At 40.2% G+C, this 27,117-nt stretch overlaps 1 protein-coding gene across 1 annotated transcript; it reads right to left on the reverse strand.

The window, feature by feature from the left end:
• Positions 1–19,167: 19,167 nt before the first annotated feature.
• Positions 19,168–20,960, reverse strand: LOC138594309 (homeobox protein HMX1-like). Its single transcript, XM_069665370.1, is given in 3 exon segments — positions 19,168–19,295; positions 19,298–19,759; positions 20,861–20,960. Coding segments are annotated over 3 exon segments (690 nt in total).
• Between the last annotated feature and the right edge of the window lie 6,157 nt (positions 20,961–27,117).

The raw sequence follows: 27,117 nt of genomic DNA on the forward strand, positions 1-27,117 counted from the left end.
AAACTGCCTGCCTCACCCAGTGCCTCTTCACTGCCGTTGTAAGATCGCTGAGCACACTAAACAGGTTACACACATATATTATATACATCAGCTAAACTATGGAAAGCCAGGGGGGCATATATTAAAAGTGTTTGAAAGTGTTTTATTGGCGACATACAGAGAGACAGTAACACGCTCTCATTGCATGGCAGAGCACAGTTTGTGAGGAATTGCGCAATCCAAGGTGAGGCTCAGCTTGCTGCTGCCTCACTGTGCGTCTCTTCCCCGTATTTGAACGGAAATGTGAAAAGTCAGCGATTTAAAAAAAAAAACGATCCAAATTGTTTAAGTTAAATGGAAAATCAGTTTATAGTTCAAACCATTTGATAAATATAACCATTTAATTTATCTGTTTATTATATATTTTATTTATGATGACAGGTGAGGCTCTGCCTCCCCTGCTTCTCCTGACCGCACGTCACTGGTGCACAGCATCTTTGTGATGGAAAGAATTACTTTTAATCTAAGAACACAAAAGGAGGTATTTATTGAAAATTGGCAAAAATTGATTACATATGTCTCTGCCGTCAGACCGGACTTCAGATAGTCTTTGATTGGACTATTATTAATACTTTTATTTACTTTCCTTTTTACCTTTTTTTATTTTTATTGCTTATTTTCATAACTGGAGATGTCTATCAGTCTCTTTATGCACGTCTTCACTTTCCCCCTGATATTTTTGCACTTGTCTATAGGTCTTCATGTTCATTGTTTGATTGTTTGTTTGTTTATATACAAATCAAAAATCAATAACAAGTAAATGGAGAAAAAAAGAAAAGAAAAGTGTACTCTAAAACAAATACTTGAACATAAAAAAAAAATAGTATGTGCATGTTTATGCCATTCTTATTTGTCACAAACAACATGTTAAAAGGATGTGATTTTGCTAAGCTAGAGTAAAGTGTCTGGACCAGACAAGATGAAAATTCATTCAATCCCGTTGATTAAACAGATACTAGCTACCATGACAACATGAGTAAAATTAGGCCTAGAACATTTGAATAAACAGCAAGGAAATTGTACTTTAAGCAGGTTAGTGGAGTATAGAGAAAGAAAGTGCTAGTTTTAATGATGCCAACTGTCTGTGCTGTTCAATGATTTACTGTCAGTAAGAAGCCACATTGAGTATTCCATGTATGCAAATTGTGGAGCACATTCTCTTGTGTTATGAATAAGTGTTGACCCCCCTCTCCCTTGCTCAATTGCCTCCCCCATACATAGATCAGCTCTCCCCTGCCTCCTGTCCTTCTCCTCAATCATCTTCCTTTATCCTTCCATCTCAACTATTGATTCACCAATAATGTGTTTTCGGTGGTAGATTAATGGCACATTACCCCGATAAGGGTGTCTGAGGGGACAGGATGTGAGGGAGGGTGTGGGAGACGGTGCTCTTTAATTGATACATAATAAATAATTGTTTGTGGAGAGAAGTGTGTATCATAGGCAATGTATAGCTTGCTACACTAGAAAGACAGTATATCTTATTCTTATAGTCTATCTTTAATCTTATTCTACTTAAGTTCACTGACAGTAGGAGGACTACTGTTAAATAGCTTTTTACTTATTTTTTATTCTACTTTATTCTGTGTTTATTGTTCTGCACCTAACACCTACTCGTAAACCTACTTGGCAATAAACTTGATTCTGATTCTGAGAAGAGTTGCTTTCTTAAGATCTAGAGCCAGGGGCTTACTACTAATCAAGCTGAGAAACTTAAAAAAATCAAGGATAAAATCTTGATTGATTGATTTTTAAAGAGTGCGTATGTGTAAAGAAAAGTGGCAAGACTGATTATATTAAGTTCTCCAAAAGAGTGAAGTGTCTAAACTACACTGATTGTCTTAAAATGTAATTTATATCTACATTAAAGATCTAGCAGTATTTTTGGAGCGGTCTGGAACCCTTGGCCTAAATCTTAACAATAACAAAGTTAATTTCCTACTCAATGCTGATGAAGTTGTGTAGCTGTTGACAACAGGGACAACATTAGCACTTGGACGTCCCGGAGCAATACTTTCTGAACTGGGCCCTGACAGACAGTGTATAGCGTGGTCCCATATCTCAGTAACAAAAATGAATTTCCATTCCATGTAACTTAATGTCAAAAGTAATATAATGTGACTATCAAAACTACGGTAGGTCAGTCACTGAGAGGAGAAAGCAGGGCTCTGTCTGACACGTTGAGTCCAAGGAGGAAACATGAGGCCATGACTGCAGGTTGAGGGTGTTTATTTTAACCCTTTCAATAAAAACATACATTTGAACATTTATGCAATGATGGACTTGTAGGACTAGACTATGATGGGAAATAGCTTTAGCGGTCAACAGAAATATGGGCACCCTACCTCTCCCTCTCTCTGTACCAAGCAAACAAATTCACAGGTAGGTGCAGGTGATATCTGTTAGGCCACATCATTCAGCCACAGTGACACACCCACAGACACACAGCTCCACCCACACCTTGGAAAGATTATGTAAAAAACATCATGCCCATGCTTCCGGTCAGTTAACAGTTCACAATGTTAGAGAAGTGTTCCCTCTGCCAAGGCCCTCATCCACTGGTGTTGTTGCAGCTGGAGTCAGGCCTTGCAGATGCTCCTCAGAAGCTCAGCCCAGTACCAGAGGATGGCTGATGATCTTCATATCTCTGCCCCAATAAACATGCCTGGGTAGAAAGTGTAGTGGGTAGAAAGTTGTCCACATGAGAATTCCAGCTTCCAGTAGAGTCATGCAAGCTGGATCCTTGGTTTGTTAGTTCCTGTTGTGTGTCAAAGGTGAGTAATCCTTGAGATCCATGAGCGTTCATCCCACAATCAATGTTGGCAGAGTCAAATTTTTGAAGAATCATGATCCCGCCACCAGGCACCCTCCACACCCCTTCATCATTGATTGACGACAATTGTACTCAGTTAATGATCATGCCACCATGAGTTTGGTGGTTTTCTATGAAATGCCTTTACAATTATAGGATGGTTAGGCCTCAAATCTTGAATAGAAATTAATGTCATCCACTGAATGGATTGTAGTAACTTAGGTAGACCCTTGACCCAATTTCTATCGCCATCATCTGGTAAAAATGTGAAAGTGTCATATAATTTTGTAAATGCTCAAATACCTGCCGAACTAATGGCATTCCCATCAGCCTCAGCTTTACAGTGTTAAGTATTAATGAGCACATATCTTCGTGCTAAGACACCAAACAAAGATGGTTAACATGGCTAAACTTGGGGCCGGTTTAGCTCAGTGCTTAAATCGCACTACCCATATAGGCTACAGTCCTCGATGTAGGCTACAGTCCTCGATGCAGGCTCGACTTCCACCCCTTTGCTGCGTTATCCCTACTCTCTCTTCCCCTGTTTCCAACACTATCCACTTCCCCTTACCCCACATAAAGGCATAAAAGGCCAATAAATAAACAAATAACATGGCTAAACTTGTACAGCTTAACAAGAACATGTTGGCATACTTCTTGTTTGCATTTTAATATGCTGACTCTAAAAGGCTCACAGAGTCAAAATCCTTGTACTTGCACAGACTTCCTTTTTAAGAGAAGCACGATTTGGTCCTGTTCATACTGCATAGTCTTAATGAACAATGTCATTAATTTAAATATTGTAAGAGCAGATTTGATGTAAATTGGTTTGTGTTATGGACTGACTGTGATTGGCGGGTCAGCCTATATAGCCGAGGAACCTTTTTGTCTCGGCAGGTGTTTCCAACCTGAACAGGAGAAACAGTTTTTGACCGCTGTGCTGCATCACGTTATGCTCTGTGCTGATGTGTCCTGTGAAAATGTGTGATTTAATGAATGAAATGTGAAATAAATGGACTTATGTGCATCGTAACTAAGAAGCAAGTGGACGTTCATTCATCCATCATGGTAAAGTAAAAGCGCGTCAATTACGTTTCCTGTGGAAATGCCTCAGTGGCTTAAAGCATTGGCTTAGCCTCTACAATTAAAGTCAGAAACTGTCTAATGGTCGACAACAACTGCTGGAGTTTGAAGTTGGACTTTTGTTGCGTTTTGGTGGTGGACGCGAGGAAAAGAGAGCCATGGCGGAGGCTTTGTGTTATGATCGGAGCATCAGCTGAGTGTCATTTGCTCACCTTCCGAAAGGGCTCGCAGACAAGCTCGACTGACTGCAAACTGCTAGAAAGGTTAAACTAAACAAAGCAAGTGCTTTAAGGAAAACAATGCAAGATTATATGCAAAGTATTAAAAGGTCTGAGGTACAAAATTCTCTCCATGGGTTTATTGAACTGTGTGATGAAATAGGGTGTTTGCATGATTCTTTAATGATTTTGTTGCCACAGGAAGAAAAAGAAAGGCATGAAACATGTTTCAAGGCTAAAATGATGTTCAATGATGAATTTGTTGATGAAGTTGAAATGTGGGTGAAATCAAATGAAAACCAGGTGTCTGAAACTGAAAATAGTGGTGTTGAAAATGATATAAATCCAAATGACAGTGTTGTTTTGGGTAAAAATTCAAACAAAAGTGTCACAAGCCACAGGTCAAGCACTGCTTCCTCTGTAAAATTAAAGGCAAGAGCAGAAAAAGCTGCAGTCATGGCTCGAATGGCAGCCTTAAAGGAACAACATGCACTGGAGGAACAGGAGCAAAAAGGAAAAAGGAACAGCTCGAGTTGGAGACAGAACTTGCTGCATCTGATGCTATGTTGGCGGTTTTGCAAGCTATGGATGGACAAAGGCTCTCTCAGGCACCAACAGATGGTATGAGCTCTTATTTTGAAAAGGAAACTGGCACAACAAACACTCAACCCATTGGCCAAGGAGTATGAGCCTGCAGCCTGTAAAACACAAAGGCAAGTGGATTGGTCAATGCCACAAAATCAAAAACACTCAATGGATATGCAAACAAAACGCATTGAAAAACATAATTCAAAATCTGTGGAAACATCACAAAGTTTGCAGCATGATCATACAGCTGCTTGGGTGACAGAAAATAGGAGGCAACACATGAATCATGGACATGAATCAGCCTTTATCATTACTCTGCTTCTCTCGCTAATTTATTTATTTATTTATTTTGCCAATCATCACCCTAGTCTACCACTATTATTGGCATTGTAACCATAAGAATGTGTCTGTTGTTGTTAACATATGTTGTTGTTGTAACAAGTACATATGTTGTTGTTGCTCTCTTTGCCTGTCTCTATCCTGCATCTCCTTCTATAACATTTTCGGCCCATCCAGTCGAGGCAGATGGCTGTTCAACATGAGTCTGGTTCTGCTCGAGGTTTCTGCCTGTTAAAAGGAAGTTTTTCCTTGCCAATGTGCCGAATATTGCTTAGTGCTACTCATGGTGGATTCATGTTGGGCCTCTCTTTAAATAACTTAACAAAGAGTCGGTCTAGACCTGCTCTTTATGTAAAGTGTCTCGAGATAACTCTGGTTATGATTTGGCGCTATACAAATAAAATTTGATAAAATTTGATTGATTGAATGATCAGACTCTACTTGGTGATATTGTGAGTATTATGTGCAAACAAAATGAAATAACAGCCTCTTTGGTGAACCAACAACGCCACTCAAAAGTGTTCTTAAACAGGGCAACAGTTAAATATTTGGACAGCCAGGAGGCTGTTGAAGGGCAGAGTCCAAGCCTTCATGCGGACGGCCTGGAGGCGGGGCAGAGTCCAAACCTTCAGGCGGACGGCCTGGAGGCAGTTCAGAGGCTGACCAAGAGCCTTCAGGAGGGCGGCCGGGGTGCCGACCAGGCAGGCAGAGCCTCTCAGGAGGCCAACCAGGTGGGTGAAGCCTCTCCAGAGGACGGGCAGGTGTCGGCCGGGCCGCCGACGGGGAACCAGGAGCAGGTGTCGGCCGGACCACCGACAGGGAACCAGAACCAGATGCAGGTGTCGGCCGGACCACCAACAGGGAACCAGGAGCAGGTGTCGGCCGGGGAGCCGACTGGACCCGGGGTGCAGGAGTCGGCAGGGGAGCCGACTGGACCCGGGGAGCAGGAGTCGGCCGGGGAGCCGACTGGACCCGGGGAGCAGGAGTCGGCCTTTGAGCTGTAATGTGATGGAGGAGCTTCCTCATATGCAGGAAATGGACATGCCAAGCAACATGAAAACAGTGGTTTGTAAGGTGCCATATAAACGTCGTGAAAGGTGGAGAGCTGTTGCTCATGATATAATGGAAAGAAACAATCAAAGGGCTCAGTTTGTGGACGTTGTTGCACTTTTGGAGAAGCAAGTGAGTGATCTTTTCTGATCCAATTTTTGGAAATATTGAACCACCTGTACCAGAGAATGTAACTGCTGTAAAACCCTGTAACAAATTCAAAATGCAAACAAAGTCATTCAGAGGGTAAGGAAGTAGTTTTGCCACTACAGTAAAGCCTGTTAATTCATCTGAAGAAAATGCTCATACAAGCAATCCAAAGAAACAGGACATTTTGTATTGTAATAAACGCTTGGTCTGTGAGGTTTGTGACCAACAACATCCCACTGCACTTCATATCCCAAAGGCCAATGCTGAGTGGCAACGCACAGGTGAGCCACCTGAAGTAAATACATCAACTTCTTCCCAGGTATGTGGACGCACAGGGGCCGGAAATGACCGTTGCATTCTCTCCATTGTTCCAGTGCAGGTCAAGACTACAAAAGGGAATGAAATCATTCAGACATATGCATTCTTGGATCCTGGTAGCATGGCTACATTTTGCTCTGAACACCTTATGCAGCGGTTGAACATCACAGGAAAAAGAACAAATTTTCTCTTGAAAACGATGGGACAGGAAAAGGTTGTTCCCACTTTTGCTGTATCTGGAATGGAGGTTGCAGATCTTGCAGGAAAATGTTTTTACCCTTTGCCTGAAGTTTTCACAGAGGGAGATGCCGCAGACAACATTGTCACTGCTGCTGATTTGGAAAGATGGCCTTATTTGTCCAAGGTTCACATCTCTTCCATAAAGGCCAATAGACCTACTGATAGGAACCAATGCTCCCAGGTTACTGGAACCATGGGAGGTGGTGAACAGTTGTGGATACGGTCCATACGCTATAAGAACAGTGTTGGGTTGGGTTATCAATGGGCCTTTAAATGGAAACTGCAGTAATGATGAAATAAAGCTTTCCTCTGTTGTGGTAAATACAATTTCCGTGTTGAACTTGGAAGTCATGCTGAACAATCAGTATAAGCATGATTTTAATGAACGGCTTTCAGAGGACAAGGAGATGTCTAGAGAAGACATAAAGTTTATGGAGATTATGGAATCCTCTGCAACTCTACAGGAAGAGAGATACTGCCTTACGTTGCCCTTCAAGAGATCAGATGTTCACCTGCCAAACAGCTTTAAAGTAGCAAAGCAAAGGATACTTGGACTCAGGAAAAGGTTTATGAGCAACCCAGAGTTTCACAGGGAATATTCATGTTGTCTAAATGATGTCATTGAAAAGGGCTATGCAGAAAAGGTGCCTCTGGAACAGTCACAAGGCAGACCAGGAAAAGTGTGGTATATACCCACCACGGTGTCTATCATCCCAAAAATGGTTCTCTTCGGGTGGTGTTTGACGATGGAGCCACATATCATGGCACGTCATTGAACAGTGAACTGTTGCAAGGGCCAAATCTTGTTCGCTGCTTGGAGTCCTAACTCGTTTCAGGCAGGAACCAATGGCATGTATGGGTGACATCCAGGCAATGTTTTATCAGGTGAAGGTGGCAGAAGAAGACAGAGACTTTCTGCGCTTTCTCTGGTGGCCGGATGGAGACCTCAGCAAAGAACTAGCAAATAGCCTATACACTAGCTATTTGTCGGTGAATAAATGCTATAACTCCGTTTAAAGTGAAGGGGGTTAGCTCCGAAGATAGCGACAACTTCAGGCCAGTCTCACTTAAGGTGGACTGACCTTTAAGGTGGAACAGCTATTCTCATTTTAATGACAGCAGCAGCTCAGCCTTTTGTTATTGTGGTTGTTGTTGTTGTTGTTTTTACACAAATCCCGTCATATACCATATACTACGGTGACATGCAAAAAAAGAAGAAGATACTACCCAGGCAGAGTTGTAAGTATCATTTGTTCTTATCAGTGATGCAGAGCATGGTCAGCCCTGTCATTTATATGCCCTTTAAATGCACATTTCAGCAACATTTTTCTGAATCTGTTCTCTTCTGTCATTTCAGAAAGCATTTTAAAAAATCATCGCAGAGCTCATGGACCTCTTGGCTGCTCTCAAAATGGAGTCTGAGGTAATACGGATTAGCTCTTTTACCTGTTTTTCTTTGTTGATAACATATGTCACATTCTGTGGAGGTTAAAGTGATAGTTGTGGTTCTTACTCACTTAGTGGCTAGTTACTACTTTATAGGAGTGTGATAGATCCTCCATGTTTGACTCCACCACAAGTTTGAGCTGAAAAATGTTTTTGAGGATACACAATAATACACATTTGTCTGGGATTCATTATCAATGCTCTTTTCCAGCCCTCTTGCTTTCAAAGTGGTGGAACCACTTTCAAAGTGGTGGAACCGCTTTGTCTCTGAATCACTAAGCAGCGCTGCATGTTTGTTTACATATCTGGCAGGTGAAGCTATGGCAAAGTGACACAGACAAAAAAGTCGTTAGACAGTCCAGGGGTCCGTTTCACAAAGAAGGTTCAACAAACTCTGAGTCTAACCCTGAACTCTGAGTTGATCTACTCTGAGATTGGAAACTCTGAGTTTTCGGTTCCAGAACAGCTGATCAGAGTTAGTTTAATCAACTCTGAGTAGGTTCAGCCGGAGTTAAGTGCGTGCACGCTGACTATAAAAAGCCAGCATTAATGGAGCCCCGACACCGCGATTCACCATGGCAATGGTACACAAAAAGAGGTCCTCCTACGTCACACCAGTGGAGCTCGAAATCCTCATGCGGACGTTCAGCGAATACGAGCATGTTTTTAGAAAAAGAAAGTAACACGGCTGCAGCTGCAAAAGAGAGAGAAGCGGCGTGGGAAGAAACTGCTGCTCGAGTAAATTTGCAAGTTTGAACTGGTTTATTTATTTAATACTTAATCACGACCGGAAGCTAAAATTTATATTAATTTAGGAGCAATCCAGCGGGAGAAAAAAACATACATGGAAGCACTTCAATCATATTTTAAATATTAAACTAATGAAATATCATTCAGTGGCTGTTTTAATGTGCATTAGCTTTATCCCTAACATGATGCTGACTTCACATACATTATAATTCATGTTGATTAAACTGAATTGTGTTGGTTTAAAAAAAAAAAATCCAATAACTTACGGCGTCTTATTTGAGTGCTCTCGGCAGTGGTGGTGGAAAATCTAAAAATGGTGACTTTGACACGGATTTGTCTATTGATTTTTTTAATCATAAATATAAAAGACTTTTGCAAAGGGGTCAGAGCAGCACAGAGACGCAATGTTTCTTCTTTTAATTTGGTAACCGCTCAAACACACGCGTGAGACGGGCTGAATGAATGAAGAAGTCGAATGAGGGTTTTATATTCCAGAGGGAGGAGACAGAGCGAAACTCTGAGTTTCCTGAAGAAAACCTGCTCGCGACCAGGTTAGGTTCATAGAGTCTGTTACTACGGTAACTGACCGAGAGCTTAAGTTACCTCTCTCTGTGAAACAGGTTAGAGTTACCCCTCTTTCTCTGGTTTGACTTACCTCCCTTTGTGAAACGGAAAACTCAGAGTTTCCCTCATTTCAGGGTTAACAGACTCAGAGTTTTCAATAAACCTGCTTTGTGAAAAGGACCCCAGGTGATGCTCTCGTTCTCGCCACAGGGAAAGAGTTGACAGGTCAAACTTGGAGTATTTATTACACTTGTATGGAGGAACAAGTACCACTGTTTGGGGAAGAACCACAACTATCACATTAACCTAGTTATATTACTCTTGAACTGACTTAATGATATTGCTGTATTGTCCTTCCGCTCTGTTTTTAAATTTAGGTGAATGCAGAATTTAAACATCACAAGCCAGAGCCTGCCCAGCACATTCTACGCTGATCTTGACCCCCATCTTCCCCAACTGATAAATATGTGAGTAGGTTTTTAGTGTATATATATTCTGATTGGACTGTTTAAAATTAGGTTTATTCAGTAAACTTCACTTCTATTCTATTCTCCCTATTGTTTTAGGGACTTCATGACACCACCCTTCTCCATGCCCTGCCTCTGTATCTGTGTGAGGAAGTCTTTCAGAACCTGCACAGTGAGTCTCCTTGAATGATTACCAATACCACTCTATATTAAGTGAACAGTTCATCAAAATGCACATTTTCTCACTTACCCTTGTTCAGTCTGTCTGTCCATATATTTGGTCTTCCCATTACTAATGAATGAGATCAGTGTTGTTTTGTTCACAGCAATACGGAGGTCTGGTAAAACATTTCCAAATATATGCTGAGTTTAGCATCGGTCCATCTCACAACACAACTCTCAAAAACATTTTTAACTAAAATATAACTTACAAACATAACTCCAAAAGTTGGAGTCAAAAAATATAGCAACATAGGAAGATCTTGTTGGGTAGAGCTTTGTTTTGAATGTGAAAGTAAATCTGTTGATCTGAAACACCCCAAAAGTACTGCGTAGTAAAGTGTGCATATTTTGTTTTTTTCTTTTTAAACTATCTTCATACTAGCTGGACTAGTTTGTAATTAGTATCTCTCTTTCCTTCATTCAGGACGAGTCTGATGAGCCAGAGCTTGGATATGTTTCTGTGGCCATCCATACCGTCATCAGTGATAATGAAACAAGTCCAGTTCACTGCTAAGTGGTGAAAATCTCTGTCGTCATCTGTGTCGTCACAAAGGGACATTATGGTAAGCCTCACCAGACTTGCTCCTGGTAATGTTTGGACTAATTTGTGCACTATACCGCACCTATCCAAGATCTAGGACCAGATCTACTCTAAAATGTACTCACATTTTCTACTAAAATGTCTTTCTGTGTCTTATCCCTATTAACTGTGGCGTAACAGTGTGTAAAATGGGAGTGGACAAGAAAATACTGTTCAATAGAAGACATTTACTCAATCTGTTAAAGTTGGTTTTACTCGACGTAATTGAGGCAATCACTTGCCACAAAGTTTTTAAGTTTTGAGTCACATGGTTTTAAGTTTCACAACCAATGTGTTTGTGTTGAGATTAATTAAGAATAATGACAAAAGCGACTAATAAATATTGAGTTTTGTTAACAAAAAAAGAGTTTGTTTGTGTACTCATTTTGTTTAAGTTCTGTTAACTTAATCCCTTGGGATAGGTGAATAACAACTTTAAGTCACATGAACTAAAAATATTTGAGTTGGCTTAATAAGCACTTTAATTTAACTGTAATCAAAAGGTATGTGTAGCATGTAATCCAAATATATAAGCTCTGAAAACACTTGACTTTTAAGTTGATAAACTTAAAAAAATTAAGGCAATTGATTGCCTTACATTTTTTGAGTTCTGCTTACTTATTCGGGTTTACAGTGTTGTCTGAAAAGGGTACAGTAAGCAGACAAAGTTCTATTTACAAGCTTGATCCCATTTTGGAAAATGGACTCTTAAGAGTGGGAGGGAGATTAGGCAAAGGAGCGATGACGTCAGAGAAAAAACATCCCCTCATCCTTTCAAAGGAGCAGCATATCTCCAAGCTTATTCTCAGGAACATGCACCAACTGCTGGGACACAGTGGGCGAAACCATACACTATCTACACTCAGGAGGAAATACTGGATTACTAGTGCCAATGCGGCTGTGAGGAAGATCATATCCCAGTGCAGTTATTGCAGACGCCTTAATGGCAGAGCTATGCAGCAAAAGATGGCAGATCTTCCTAAGGAGAGAATTGTTCCAGATTTGCCTCCGTTCACAAACGTTGGAGTTGATTATTTTGGACCTGTGGAGATAAAAAGAGGTAGAGCGACACGCAAGAGGTATGGAGTGTTATTTACCTGTATGGCCAGCCGAGCAGTTCATCTAGAGGTGGCAAACTCATTGGAAACAGACGCTTGCATAAATGCAATACGACGCTTTATCAGCAGGAGAGGTCAAGTCATTCACATCAGATCAGACAATGGAACAAATTTTATTGGAGCCGAGAGAGAACTACGTGAGGCTGGTGGTGAGCTGAATCTTGAGCGCATTCAAGGAGCTTTAATTTCAGCAGGAGTTGAATGGAGCTTCAATCCTCCGGCCGGGTCTCATCATGGTGGAGTTTGGGAACGCATGATACGCATAGTGAGGCGTGTTCTCAACTCAGTTTTACACCAGCAGACACTTGATTAGGACGGGCTCCACACTGTCTTGTGTGAAGTAGAAGCCATTCTTAATGATTGTCCTATCACGCAGCTGTCCGACGACCTAAATGATTTGGAAGCGCTCTCTCCCAACCATCTTCTTCTTCTAAAGGGAAAGCCAGGCTTACCAGCGGGACTTTTCAGATCTTCTGACATGTACGTGAAGCGGCGCTGGAGACAAGCTCAGTACATTTCAGACTTGTTTTGGAAGCGATGGATTCGGGAATATCTGCCCCTATTGCAAGAAAGGCAGAAGTGGAATCAGAGGAAACAGAGTCTGGCTGTTGGAGATGTTGTTGTCATTATGGATCCCTCAGCTCCCCGTGGTTCCTGGCTTCTTGGGAAAACACAGAGACCTGTGACTAAACTTTGTCTGGTACAAGAAGTGTAAATTGGGTCACTAAAATTTGCTTTTTTCATATGCTCATATTGTGCTCTTTTTGTTGGTTGTATTGAATTGCCATGTCTGCCGGCCATAACAATTAGGGGCCGGTGTGTAAGAGCAGATTTGATGTAAATTGGTTTGTGTTATGGACTGACTGTGATTGGCGGGTCAGCCTATATAGCTGAGGAACCTTTCTGTCTCGGCAGGTGTTTCCAACCTGAACAGGAGAAACAGTTTTTGACCGCTGTGCTGCATCACGTTATGCTCCATGCTGATTTGTTGTGTGAAAATGTGTGATTTAATGAATGAAATGTGAAATAAATGGACTTGTGTGCATCGTAACTAAGAAGCAAGTGGACGTTCATTCATCCGTCATGGTAAAGTAAAAGCGCATCAATCACATTTCCTGTGGAAATGCCTCAGTGGCTTAAAGCATTGGCTTAGCCTCTACAAATATATTTAATTTTAATCACTAACTTAAGTTGCTTTGTAACTTACACATACCTGATCAATACAGCTGATTCTGATTCTAACCTAATTCATTATTAATTCCTTAAGATTTCATTAACCTCTTTAAACACGTCATTACTTATAGAACCTCCATGAAATCCTCCAAGTAAAATGTTGTTGCTGTTGATGACAGTCCGTTCTGTGCTTCATGTTGCAGAAACATGCTCAGGGATGCCCTCTCTGATCATCTGATCTGATCATCAAACAAACTGTTGGACATTATGGACAATGCCAGCCACCCTCTGCACACCGTCATCAGCAACCAGAGGAGCCTGTTCAGTGAGAGACTGCTCCTTCCAAAGTGCAGGACTAACCGACTGAAGAACTCCTTTGTCCCTCATGCCATCAGGCTGTACAACTCCTCACTTAGGGGGAGGAGGTAACAGGGACAGACTCTCTCACAAGCGGTAGCCACAAATTCACCTCACAAAGTTAATAGTAGTTATCCTCCTTTATTCAATAGTAATATTTATTTATTTCTCAAAGGGTCATATGTGCAATAAAAATCTGTCAATGTGCAATAATCTCTCACCACAGTGCAATAACCTAATACCACAGTGCAATAACCTAATTTAGTTTAATTGAACTATTACCCACTGTTTACTTGTACATTTTCTAAGAGTGTATATTTTATATATTTTGTTATCTAATTTTGTACTTTTATATATATATATATATATATATATATATATATATATATTGATCTTTATTTTTTACCCTTTGTGTGCTGATTCTTTCCTATTATATTGTACTGTATAAGCTGCTGGAGACTGAATTTCCCAGAGGGAGTCATCCCAAAGGGATCAATAAAGTTGAGTCTAAGTCTAAGTCTAAGTCTTGGGTGATGATCTTTGTCAGATGACTGGGAGAGGTCAACAGAGGTTGAAGTAACAAGTGAGCTTAGAGAGGGGTCCCAACTTTGTCATGCAGAGAGAAGCTGCCAGAGAGTTTTACACAGGCGGTATGTGCATACAAACACTGTGTGACATGTACTTAGTTAGGTTATTCATAATATATAATTAAACTTAATTAATAAAATATTTCAAACAAATTTCCCTTATTCTCTGCAGTCCAAAGACCTCGCTGTGATGGCCCACATAAATTGTCATTTAAATACATTTCAGTCTAACCCCACCTTGCATCATGTCTGCCGTCATGTATGAGCAGGTAGCTGCCAAAGATTAAACCTTGCTGTGACTCACTCTAGCAGCTCTGAAACAAAAGACAGTCTGCTGGACATAATAGGCCTTTCATCTTCGATGGTGCCTGAGTGATTATTAACATTAGGGTTCCGGTTCTTATTATTTATGTCTACAGTAATAAATAGGTAAAAGGTAAGAGTTGTAGAAAAGTGCGCCGAAGTTCAAATGAAGCACTGCTCAGGTCAATTGACTTTTAGCTTAGATGATGCACGAAGCAGATTTTCATTAGTCGAAAAATAGCACAATACTTATTTTATTATTATGTGTCAATACATGCAGGATTATTTTAGATTAGATTCTCATTAAAAATCAGGCAGGATCCAGTTTAGTTCCATGCCAGTAACAAATCAATTTGTCAATGAATTTGTGGCACAAAAAGGGGGTAATAATTCCCTGCAGGGAGCAATAAAATAATGATGTATTTTTTTTATCTTTGAAAAGTCATGAGTCCAAATATCACTACTTAACACTCCCTATATACTAATTTTCCGCCCATCCAGTCAAGGCGGCTGGCTGTTCAACATGGGAAGTTTTACTGCCCGTCACAGCCATTTGAGATCTTCAAAAATCTAGAACCATGTATGTCTTTAAACAATCAGAAGACTAAAACAAATCCAAAATGAAACGTGGTGTATGGGGTCATATTTTGCCGCCTAAGCACTTTTCAAAACAATTTTTCTGTTCCACAAAAGCCAGATTTTGATTGGCTCAAATCATTTGGTATACCCTACATCTAGGCTAATCCTAGATAAGCAGGTTATATGAACACTTACAGAAATAGGTTTGGATTTAAAAATAGATGCTAATTGCTTTGTAATTCTTTTTCCTTACTTAAGTATAACTAATATTGAATAGGACTGAATCCCCCTACTCTACCAAGTGGCCTTGTTTATTCCTGGACTGTTCTCATTGACTGTAGATAAATCCACATTCCTTCAAAGGATATTATATTCTATTCTGAGGCATGTTATTAAAGAAACCAAAAGCTTTCACACTGAAAATTAGAAGATGATGATTCCTTCCTTCTGTCTTTTCACCACTTCCTGCATGCAAGAGGAGTGGGGGTAATATTGACCCACTTGTCTTGTACTTAATGTGTGGTAATGGGAAGGCAAATTGCTTTCTGATATTACTTATAAATTGCAGTTTATTTTCCTGAATTGCTTCTTGACCAATTAAAGATAAATATTTAGATTTAGCTGTTGACATCCACCATTTTGTCGATATTTATCGTACTGTTATTAGTATACTTAAAATGTATTATATATATTTTTTACAAGCATTACTGACTTCATATATATTTTATACCATTCATACCAACAGCTTTGAGTAAGGTCTGAGTGAGTCTTAGCAGAAAAAAATGAGTGTGCCTACAAACAAGGGAGGCCTATCGATTAGCGCACATTTAGTCAATTATAGATTTAAGTCAAGGGGCATTAACTGACACCAAATGTTGACATTTTTGCAATGATTTAAGAGTTTACAACTTCAATATGATAGAAATAATATGATGAAAATATTTTTTTTAATACATACGTCTTTTTTCAATCAATAAGTCTTGCCATAAACCCAAAATATCCACATTGCACGTAATGCAGTAATTACAAAAGTAGCCTATAAAACAAAAACAAACAAACAAAAAAGAAATACTGGTTGAAATAATTATCTGCATTTGAATATACATTGTTCTTAATTTTGAAATTGTGGGTAAGGTAAAACTTCAATTCAAAATTAGTGATACAGTTATATAAAATATTACTTAAATGAAGATGTTTTAATTACAGTTTCAGTTACTGGTGTAATGACTAGAGACAAACACAGGTTTAAGTAAGTAGGACACTCGTAAAAAATAGACATGTATGAAACAGACTAAAATGTTAATTACATGCATATAAATACATCTATAATTTCAGTGATTAAAAATGTATTATGATACAGGCAATGCATGCAAACTGTAGGCTGTTGTAAATTCTTTGGTGACTAATGGTGGCGTAAGCAGTTGGAAATTCTGTAGAAACTCGTAGGCTAATAATAATAATAATAATCATAATAATAATTTGTCTTGATTTAGACTGTTTAGGCCACCCTCAGTCATTAGCTCTGGCTGCTACCTCTTGTGTCAGTCCTGTATGAAAAACCCACAGCTACATCTGGAAAGTAATACCGAATCCGCTTATTTTTTTAAGTGATACGTAAATACACCTCCGGCTAACGAACGTATGGCCGCCGGCAAGCCCATCATTGAAACACATTAAAAGCTTGAAATTTGCCAACAGACCACCAAAAGTGTCCCTTTCACGTGGGAATAATACAACTATTATACGTCCCCATCATACAGGCTGAAGTACTTGCTGGCGTTGGAGAAGCAGAGGAAAGGCGTGCTACTCCCGGGGTAAACAACGGGCAGAGGCATGGGCAGCAGGCATCTCCCTAGCAGATTGCCCTCTTTGTACAAAGCCGGGAGCTGACTAATTACAACTGGCTTTACAGTCTCGGTGAAATCAGTAACAGGTCCTTCAATTTCGGTCGATATCTGCCTTTTTAATTTATTCCTGCGGTTCTGAAACCATATTTTCACCTGGGTTTCTGTGAGCTGAAGGGAATTGGCGAGGCAGGCGCGCTCTGCGCTGCTCAGATAGCGTTTCATGTCGAACGTAGACTCCAACTGGAAAATCTGTCTTTTCGAAAAAATTGTGCGTGTCTTCTTTTTTGTTATCACTTTGCTCTTCTTAACAGAGCTACCTGCATTATTGGAGTCCGTGGCCGTGGTGGTGGAGCTGCTATCGTCACAGCTGCTGTCTCCGCTCTCGAAGCGCACCTCCGCCGCCTTCTTCGATTCTCCACGGCTTACGATGACTGCTTCTGTTGCTCTGCTGCAGTTTGTGTTGAACTCTGCGAACAAAATGACACTTCGTTTAATCTGCTGGAATTTAGACCCAGGTGCCATATAGTTACTTTAACCTAAAACTGGCAGGTTATCTAATGAGAGTCGTGCGTAATAGTATCGAATGACAACGGTCTCTACATCACCTGGTTAGGAAAACCCTCTTACCGAATTCTTTAAGCCTGTCGCCCTGGTCCTGTTTTAACTGGACTTTGTGTTCCCCTTGGTGGAAACCCTGTTTAGGAATAACCGTGGCCGAGTCATCCTGCTGTCCGGCTGATTGATAGCTAACACATTTTCTCCCGCTTGTTTTGAGATTCAGAATGTTCTCAATTGTGAATTTCAGAGAGGCGGTGGGTCGACATGGTGGATCAACTCTGTTCATATTCTCCAATGCTTTAGTCCTTTTTTCTTTAGGCTACTTCCGCGACTCTGCACGCCGTTAGGTCTGGAACATGACGTTAATCTGACCACGAACGTCTCGTGCTCCGCGCATCATAGCAGCAGCTCTACCAGATATTGCTGGGCTGATGATTCTCTGTCAGCACCGTTACTGCACACACACCAGACGGAGTGTGCGTTGTGCTCATTGGTTGGTCCAGAGGAGCATGCACGGTCCAGAAACAGCGAGGGGATAGGATGTGAAGGAGAGCAGGCAAGTGTTGTGGTCGACCCCCCTTCACTCACCCCCACTCTCCTCTGATTTCCTGACTCTTCAAACATCTGCGGCAACCCGGGTTTTTTTTTGCCATTTATTTCCCCCCGAGGTAAATGAATAATTTAATTTGTATTATAATTTCACTATAAAATCCAAACAATACTTTCTAAATGTTTTTTTGTGTGTATTTTATTGTAGTTTTTTTATCCGTAAGATTGTGTTTCTGTGTTTTTAGAAGTTGCGTATCAGATACACCGTTTTATCAAGTTGCATTATAAAATGATCCATTCTTTTATTTTTAATAGTTCATATGTAAATTCCATTATTTAACATTTTGTTATGGCTGCAAAATGTTAAAATGGGAAAGTCTCAAATCCCAATCTGAACTGTTGGTTTCATTTATAAAATGCTACCCTCTATCATTTTCCTTTTTAAGTAGGCTATCAATGTCTTTTTTAAAAATCCTTAAGAACTCGGAATTTCGCACTTCTGATGTGGTATGCATTGCGGGGACTCATTAACAGCATCGTATCCCATTGTTTCTTATTTAGCCATATAGATTCGTTACTTCATCGATATAATGACACGATAAGGACACAACTTGCTGACTGTAAGGGATTTATTGTGAACAACCCTGCAGCTGATTTAATCTGGAATAAAAAAGGGCCGAACTGCCTGACAGTACTGTTTGTATCCTGGTTATTGGTAGCCATTAGTTTTTAATTATGATTGATGTATAAACAAATATATATATACTGAACTATATTGGTACTCCGCTTGCATAATCTAAGAAGAGTGTGAATATTTCTAAATGAAAACTGTGTTTCAACACTGAAATCAGACAAATCGGTGCTTATTTTGTTTATTTCTGTATTATATGAAAAATGTACAACGTTGGAAGGACATGTGGGTTTAAATAAAAAATAAGACAAAAATGTCTTTGTATTCAAACAAACATAAATGATCAGCGCCAACCCCTACCCCTCCTGCACTCGGTATTGACATTCTTGCCTGGTAGTCCGTTCTGTCACAGGAGCACAGGCTCTTGTAGAAGCTTACAGATATAATAATGATTCATTGGGCTGCTGTGTGTTATAATCACTTTTTCCGAGGCTCTTATCTTTGGATGCAGTTGCAGTTTTTTTTCTGTGTCATTATGTTATTGCAAAACAAGGTGAATTTATGCTTTACACAAACAGTTTGATATCGTCTTCCAGTCTTTACAGCAAGCCTGTCATCTGGGATCTTATTATGCTCATAGAATGAGCAAACGAGCACAAGGGGTAGTTGATCGAAGATGGAGAATCTGGATATCCGCTCAAGTTGAAACCCAGAGCTGCAGTAGGTGTCCCTTGTGATACACAATGGGAACCCTGACAATCCGCTGAGAGGAGTGCGGGATGTGTGCATCCTCGATGTCCGCCGCCAGCTGTCTCTTCCATTTATTCCTCCGGGTCTGGGACCAGATTTTCACCTGAGTCTCCGACAGGTGGACAGACGCTGCCAGGCCCGCTCTCTCCGAGCTGCTCAGGTACCGTTTCAAGTCAAAGGTGGATTCCAACTGCAGCACTTGTCTTCGGTTGAACACGGTCCGGATCTTTTTCTCCTGGCTGGGGCTCGGCTCAGAGGATGCTTCTTGTTCGGACTGTGAGTCAAAAACATTTTGCGCGTCGTCATTATTATCTGTCAGGCCTGTATTTCTGTCAGTTTCGTCGCTGTCCTCAGGTACCGGCTCAGACACGGTGGGGGAGCATCTATCCCTGGTCTATAAGGAGCAGCAGTGGTCATCTGAACTTCTATTTTCTCCTGTAACTGAAAGCAGAGGAAACAACATGACTGACTGACTGACTGACCAAAAACTAGTAATAAAAACGCAAGCACTGGACAAATTTTCACATTTCCCAGCCCAGGTTACTCATATGTAGCTGAGCTTAGCACTAATAAGAACAATTTCCAGTCTACCTAAAACTATAGAAATTGGCGTTTTCCTTACTTGTTTTTCAAAGTTTTTTTTTGAATGTCCTCAGAAGAAATACAAATTTAAAATAGTATTTTGTTTTGCACTTCACAATCCATGAATCTGACCGGAGTTACCACAGTGGGTGACGCATTTTTTGAAAGAGTTCGTGTGAGTGGCACAAATGGCACAGGATGTGTTGAAATAATTTTGTTGACGTGTAGCTACTACGGCGCTTTTCGGTTTTTGTTCTTTGCGTAATCCATAAGCGTAATATTTTGCCTGTGGTATACGGATCTCTTAATTTGTCCTCTGGATTTATAGATAATGGGATGAATTGTGCTTATTATGATCTTAAAAATATTCACCTATACATACCATTTATTTATTATTGCAATGTTTGTGTTCCATAAAGATACGTTTAAAGTTAAAACGCACTACAAGCCAAGTGAAAGGCGGCATTTAAACGAGTTTGAAAAGCAAAGTGAGCAGAGTGGATAATCGGAGAGAGCAAGCCACGGCTGAAGCAGTCATCCCCCACACATCACTCATCCTGGCTTTCTATATTCTCCATATGCCGATTAAAGCCACCTTGATGATGGATGAATAGACGACTTGACGGCGTGAAAAACGCCTTTAAAAAAGTCAGTGATACGTACGAACATATTGATCCGTAGCCGACATGTGATCTATAATTGGAGATTATTAACCTTCTGTTGTTTTTTTTTTTTTTTATAGGACTTGTGATGAGCGCGTTCTGAAACCCCATAGCATACATGTCACAATATATTTTTGTATCAATTATTACTCCAGAAAGTCTCACAAATGTGCATTATAGTTAAGTGTAGGACCATTACACCAGTAGGCCTATATGACATTACTTATATTACATGATGTTGTGATGAGCATCGGGGAATAAATCATCTTTGGAAGCATAAAAGCTACTCTTTACTTACTCTGTTGTGTTGAGCTGGACGTTAGAGAGCTCGTGTCCGCGTGATGTGCGCTCACAACTCGGGCGGTGGGCAAGGTCTCCACACCTGCTCCACCCGACATTGAATCCTGCCCAGTCCGCCCCTTCCCAATTAGATTTTCGATAAAAAAAACGCCGACGTCCTTGATGAGGTGGGAGTTTGGTTGTACCCCAGCTTGTCCTGCATATTTACCCAAGTAAACCTGATCGGACCCTGTCTTCATTGTACGTTAAGGCAACCTAAGGTCCAGTAAAGTAGCCGGATGAGGAGTCATCCGGCCACAGAGACGGGACCGGGATCTCCTCCGTAACCTACCAGCGGTAGGAGAGGGAGACGGAAGGTGGCGTACAGGGAGAAGTCAAGTCAGATGCTTAACGAACCGAGGGCATGAAGCGAGTGGACGAGCACAGCAGGAGATGGGGTTTTCCAAAGAAAGAGGAATCACTGTCTCTCCCCGTCTGTCGTTGCTGCGTTGAGCTGCTCTGTTATTGTGGATGTGAGTGCCCGTGAATGTTCATGAGCAGGGCCGTCCCCTCGAGGCCATGCAGGCTGGAGAAAACCTCTGATTGTGGTACAGCACACTATATTTGGGTCAATTAGAGTGTAAATCAAGATAAAGACCCTCCAGGGAAACAGCCCCCGTGTGCTATGTGTGTGTGTGTGTGTCTTTCTGCTCCTTTCTACCAACTGGCAATAACCAATATCCTATGTTTTCTGTGGGCTTTACGCTATAACACAACATCTGACACCGTTTGGAAGACGCAGACGTCACTTTTAATTTAATTTGCATGTGCCCTCATGTCATGAACAATATTAGCGAAAGTACACCATTTGAAAGTTCGCCTCACAGCGGTGAATGACCTTCCAAAGTAGTGCATGTAGGCCATGGCCCACAGATAAATAAAAAAAAGACACTCGGAAAAAGTATCTATTGTTTTGCTGCCGCTCCAGCTTCATTGCGGGACCCAGAGCGATACATATACATAAAAATGGCCACTATTAACAGCTAGTCCTTTAGTCCTGGTAGTATAGCCTTCTGTGCAAACATAAAAAGTTCACTCAGCCCTTGTTGCATGTATTACTATTAGATCATCCAAAACATGTAAATGAGTGCTGGTGGGCGTCTTTACCCTTTTCACTGAAATGGCAAGACATTTGAGCTTTTTATTTCTCTCAATGAAGTCAGCCATGCTGACCTTTAACTCCTCTCTCTATCTCTCTCTCTGTCTCTCCCCCATTCCTCCCCAGGCCAGACTTACCCTTTGACAGAGGATCAGCGGTATGTTGGTCTTCACTCACACTCAGCTCAGACATCAGTAACATCAGCTGAGTCTTACTTCTGACTTATATCCCTTTCTGTAATGAGACTGAATACCCGTTGACTGACGCAGTTTTTTAACACATAATAGCATACAAGAAACAAGAGGCTACATTTTGTCATTTTTTCGTTTATTAAAATAAAATTGATGAAAAGGATACTTAACCAAATATGACTTAAGATGACTTTTTAAAGTGTGCAATCAGCCCCCTACGGCATACAGGGAGGACCAAGGACATGACATGCTTCAAAAGACACCTCATTCTTCCACTCCATATTCCATACTCACTAGTGCCACTGGGTCAGAGTGATCTAGATGAGGCTTATTAAATGCATATTGAACAAGTATTCAGGGGCTTGTCCACTCAGAGATTTGAACACCAATAAAAGGATTTTAAAATACATTCAAAAACTAACAGGCAACCAATGAACAGATGTTGACAGATATTGCATGATGGAACTTGGCTAAAACTGAGAAAAATCCATTAGAATGACTTAATTTGAATGATATGAAAACTTTGCTCAAGATGTGTTTTGTTCTGCTGCAGATAATTGTTTTCAAATTTATTAAATCTTTAAATCTCCCCATTTTCCTTGTGTGATGAAGATTTGAATTAATTCAAAAATCCTGATTGTCATTTTATAGGTAGGCCTACCTAAATGTCAGTTTTAGACTTTTTTAAGATACTTTTTATACAGATGTAGAAAGACAGGGGGAGAGACCCCTGCATGATGACATGCAGCAAAGACTGTGGTAGGATGATAACGTGGGCCGCTGCGGTAAGGACTCACCCTTGATACATATGGTGCAAGCTCTATGTGAGCCTGTCCGGCACCCATAAAAGCAAACTTTTAGGACTGGACCTTGATCAAGAAGACTGGTCATTGAGAAAAGTAAAAGAAACAACACCCCAATGTAAAAATGCACTCACAAGTCCTGTACTTGTTGGGCTTCAGCAAAAGTACATTGAACTGACAATCTCAAAGATTTCAGTATTATTTTATATTCTGATATCACCGGCAAAATGTATGTAGCGGAAACACTGCCGGTGATATCGCCCTACTGGTTGCTACCCTAACTGGTTTCCGTTAGCCAGCTGTTTCTGTGTTTACCTAACAGCAGCAGTTGTTTTCTGCCTCAGTCGCCGGATTCGCCACACATTCATAAACACATCACTGACGATGTTCAGATCTCCTCTCATATCAACAGCGGTAAAAATGATTGTATAAGTGAGCAGTTCATCACAGCCGCCAACGAAAATAAATACATGTCAGAAAATAAAGTATTTCCAACACGTGTCAACCTGGTTTCGATCTCACCTGAGCAATAATATAATGCTCCATGATCATCCACTTAACGCTGTGAGCTACCGCAACAAGACACTGGCCCGATCCGTGTCATATATTAATTAATTACGTCAGCATTCAGGTAACATTTTGTTTTTGTTTCATCTGAAACAACTGGTTACCTTGAGCTTGTGGCAGGAAATACCCGAACATATTTAGCACGGTTTTTCTATAAACAAAGGCTCTTTTGACCAAGCATTGCAGCAGCCCACCACACTACACAGTATAACAAATACAATACTTTTTAACTGTGACGATCTTTTTTGGTGACTTTACGGAGCTTAAATTTCAGATTCTGTCTTCATTGTATTCAGGTAACATTGTTTTGGGAGCTTAGGCTTCTTAAAACATGTCGTTGCCTCGGGCTATGTGAGGAAAGATGTAAATTCAAACAGTGCTGTGTTTGAAAATGATTGCAGAACTTTACATTGCTTTTGATAATAATTTTATAAACTGAAATAAGACACGCTTGTTATAATGTTCCTGTTGCCCCGCGATGTCAATTGTTTAATGTATTTTCATAGTGTTGCCAGATGTAGATCGTCACTTTTCGTTACACAAATGTGTAGAGTCGACGTGTGCTGTCAGGTAGCGAACGATAAAGCCGTATTTTCGGAGAAAACACCTTGATAAATTTGTTCGTGGTCACATAGGCTGAAGGTACCAGTTGTTTTAAATTAGCACAAAACAAAATGTTACCTAGATGCTGGGATGCTGACGTAGTTTATATAGTATGATGTCCACCATAGGTAAAAGGTGGCCTAGAGGGATTATTAAATAACTTGTGTATTCTTGCTCTCGTGGGATCGAATCTAGTTCCAAACTAGAAAATATTTTATTTTCGTACACTTAAAGTTGGTGGATATGATGCGCTGCTCTCTTCACTGCAATCATTTTCGCCGCAATGCATGTGAAATGCGACCTGAAAATTGCCCATAATATGATTCCGACTGTGTGGCTCCGCGGTCACAGTTATATTGCTTATTTTAGCTGAGTTGCCAGAGTTGGGTCGTCACAGTTAAAAAAGTATTGTATTTGTTATACTGTGTAGTGTGGTGGGCTGCTGCAATGCTGGGTCAAAGGAGCCTTAGTTTATAGAAAAACCGTGCTAAATATGTTCGGGTATTTCCTGCCACAAGCTCAAGGTAACCAGTTGTGTCAGATGAAACAAAAACAAAATGTTACCTGAATGCTGACGTAATTAATTAATATATGACACGGATCGGGATAGTGTATTGTGTCGGTAGCTCACAGCGATAAGTGGATGATCATGGAGCATTATATTATTGCTCAGGTGAGATCGAAACCAGGTTGACACGTGTTGGAAATTCTTTATTTTCTGACATGTATTTATTTTCGTTGGCGGCTATGATGAACTGCTCACTTATACAATCATTTTTACCGCTGTTGATATGAGAGGAGATCTGAACATCGTCAGTGATGTGTTTATGAATGTGTGGCGAATCCGGCGACTGAGGCAGAAAACAACTGCTGCTGTTAAGTAAACACAGAAACAGCTGGCTAACGGAAACCAGTTAGGGTAGCAACCAGTAGGGCGATATCACCGGTGGTAACTCAGTTCACATCGACAGTAGAAACAAATAACTTTTGTCTTGTCCATCTAGCAGGGCTTTGAGGCTGAATTTGCCATTCTAAAGTTTGTTTCTGCATGCTATCCACAACAGTGCGTCTGCATCGCTTCCTGATATCTCAAACTAGGGGCGGGTGGTGGGTCATAATAATAGAACACGCGTGCGTTAATCGCGCGTTAAAATAATTATTGGCGTTAAAGGGAATGTGCGTTAACGCGTTAACTTTGACAGCCCTACTTAATAGATATTTATTTACATCAACATTTTCGAGATTATTGTTTGAACTATTATCAGCAACAAATGCACTGAAAGTATCATAAAATTAAGTATAAAAGCAGACAATGGCTTCCGTTGCTGCTTTAATATTACAAGTGACTCATTGCATAAACAGCATTTTATTGATGTGGCTGCTTGATGTGAATTAGTTTTACTTACTAAACAATTCAACAGTTAAATCTGGGGTTTCACAATCAAGAGGTCAAACCCCCTTTCAGGGGTCACGAACAAAAATCTGAAGGGGCATGAAACAAATGGGAAACAAAGAAAAAACAAAGTTAACAAATGTGTATGTTTTAGACTGTGATCGTTTTATGAAATAACTGATATTTACACCATTTTGGGCTCAAATCATTAAAAGAAAGCATCTGAGAGATGAGAGATGACAGACACGACAAAAAAAAATCTTTTTTGCAAGTGCTTTAATCTCTGAAAATACAGTGTGTTTTGTACATTTTTATAAGGATATGTTTTTGATCTCAATCTTTAAAGTGAACATAGTTGTCTGCAGTTTTAGGATTAGGACAGTTTTGTGACGCCAGTAGACCAGTGTGAAGGTGGCTTTAATTGCCCACAATGAAAGGTTATGGACAGGACATTTTTAGTATATGCAGGGCTGCTGCACCTGACTCACTCAAATGTTGTGTATCATAATTAGCATTTTTTTTCCTTCAACAATTACTACCATTTAAATTTTGCAACACAATATTACAAATGTTTGTTTTCCGTGGCACAATGGGTAAGATAAGTTTGATCCAGTAAAAATGATCTTGTTTATTCTTTCATTCATAATTCCCATCTCTAGTCCTGGAAAAAATCAAAAACAACTTTGCATTTTTTCCCCAAATGTGTTTAGCAACGGCATTTCCAGCAGCTCAACCCTATATTTATCCAAACGTTTGTGAATGTCATCATTGGTGGTTGTAGGAAAAAAAAGATCTTTATATAAACCTGCATGTATGTCTTTTTGACTTACAATACATTTCAGTGTTTTGTCATTGAGATTAATCAGGCAAGTTTAGCCTTCATCCTCGATTGAAACACAGGACCAGCCATGACATATATTTTAATCTACAAGGCGTGTCCGAAGGATTTCTAACGGGAATGTCCGTTTGTTTAACCTTTTTACGGTACGTTAACCCCTGTCAGGACGCTCTCATCAGCCATGTACAAAGGGATTGAAAAGCTAGGACCTTTTACCCTCTGTTGACCCTGTTGGTAGCTTTCCTGAAAAGTTCCCAGTCTCTTCCAATGATTTATCTTCAAATATAGGGACACGTAAAGCAAAAGTAGAATACATTTTACATTGTTACAACATTGTATTTTTTTTTTTATTAATTCTCTCCTCACCTCAAATGTATTCGTGTGCCCAATAGCGTTTTTAAAAAAGCAATGTTTAAGGTCTGTTAATTGTCCTGCAGGCTATTTTTCTAAATGTGTCCTATGTGTTTCTAAATGGCCCCAAACAGTAGACCCACAAGCGTACAACTTAAAATATCTCTGGAAAGGACTTAATTGCGGTTTTTACTGTAGCTTACATGAATTATAGGCAAAGGAATGTTTTTCCAATTCTCAAACTCCAACTTGACCACGGTTTACAAAATCACTTTTCATTTTCACCACAGTTTAATAAAAATAAAAAACAATAATAATACCAGATCATGCGAGTTTTCAACTCTATCAGTGTGTTAGATCGTTTATATGAC

The sequence above is a fragment of the Semicossyphus pulcher genome, unplaced genomic scaffold, assembly GCF_022749685.1.
Source record: "Semicossyphus pulcher isolate SPU_LCO1_2020_fin unplaced genomic scaffold, fSemPul1.0.p SCAF_17, whole genome shotgun sequence".
Lineage (NCBI taxonomy): Eukaryota > Metazoa > Chordata > Actinopteri > Labriformes > Labridae > Semicossyphus > Semicossyphus pulcher.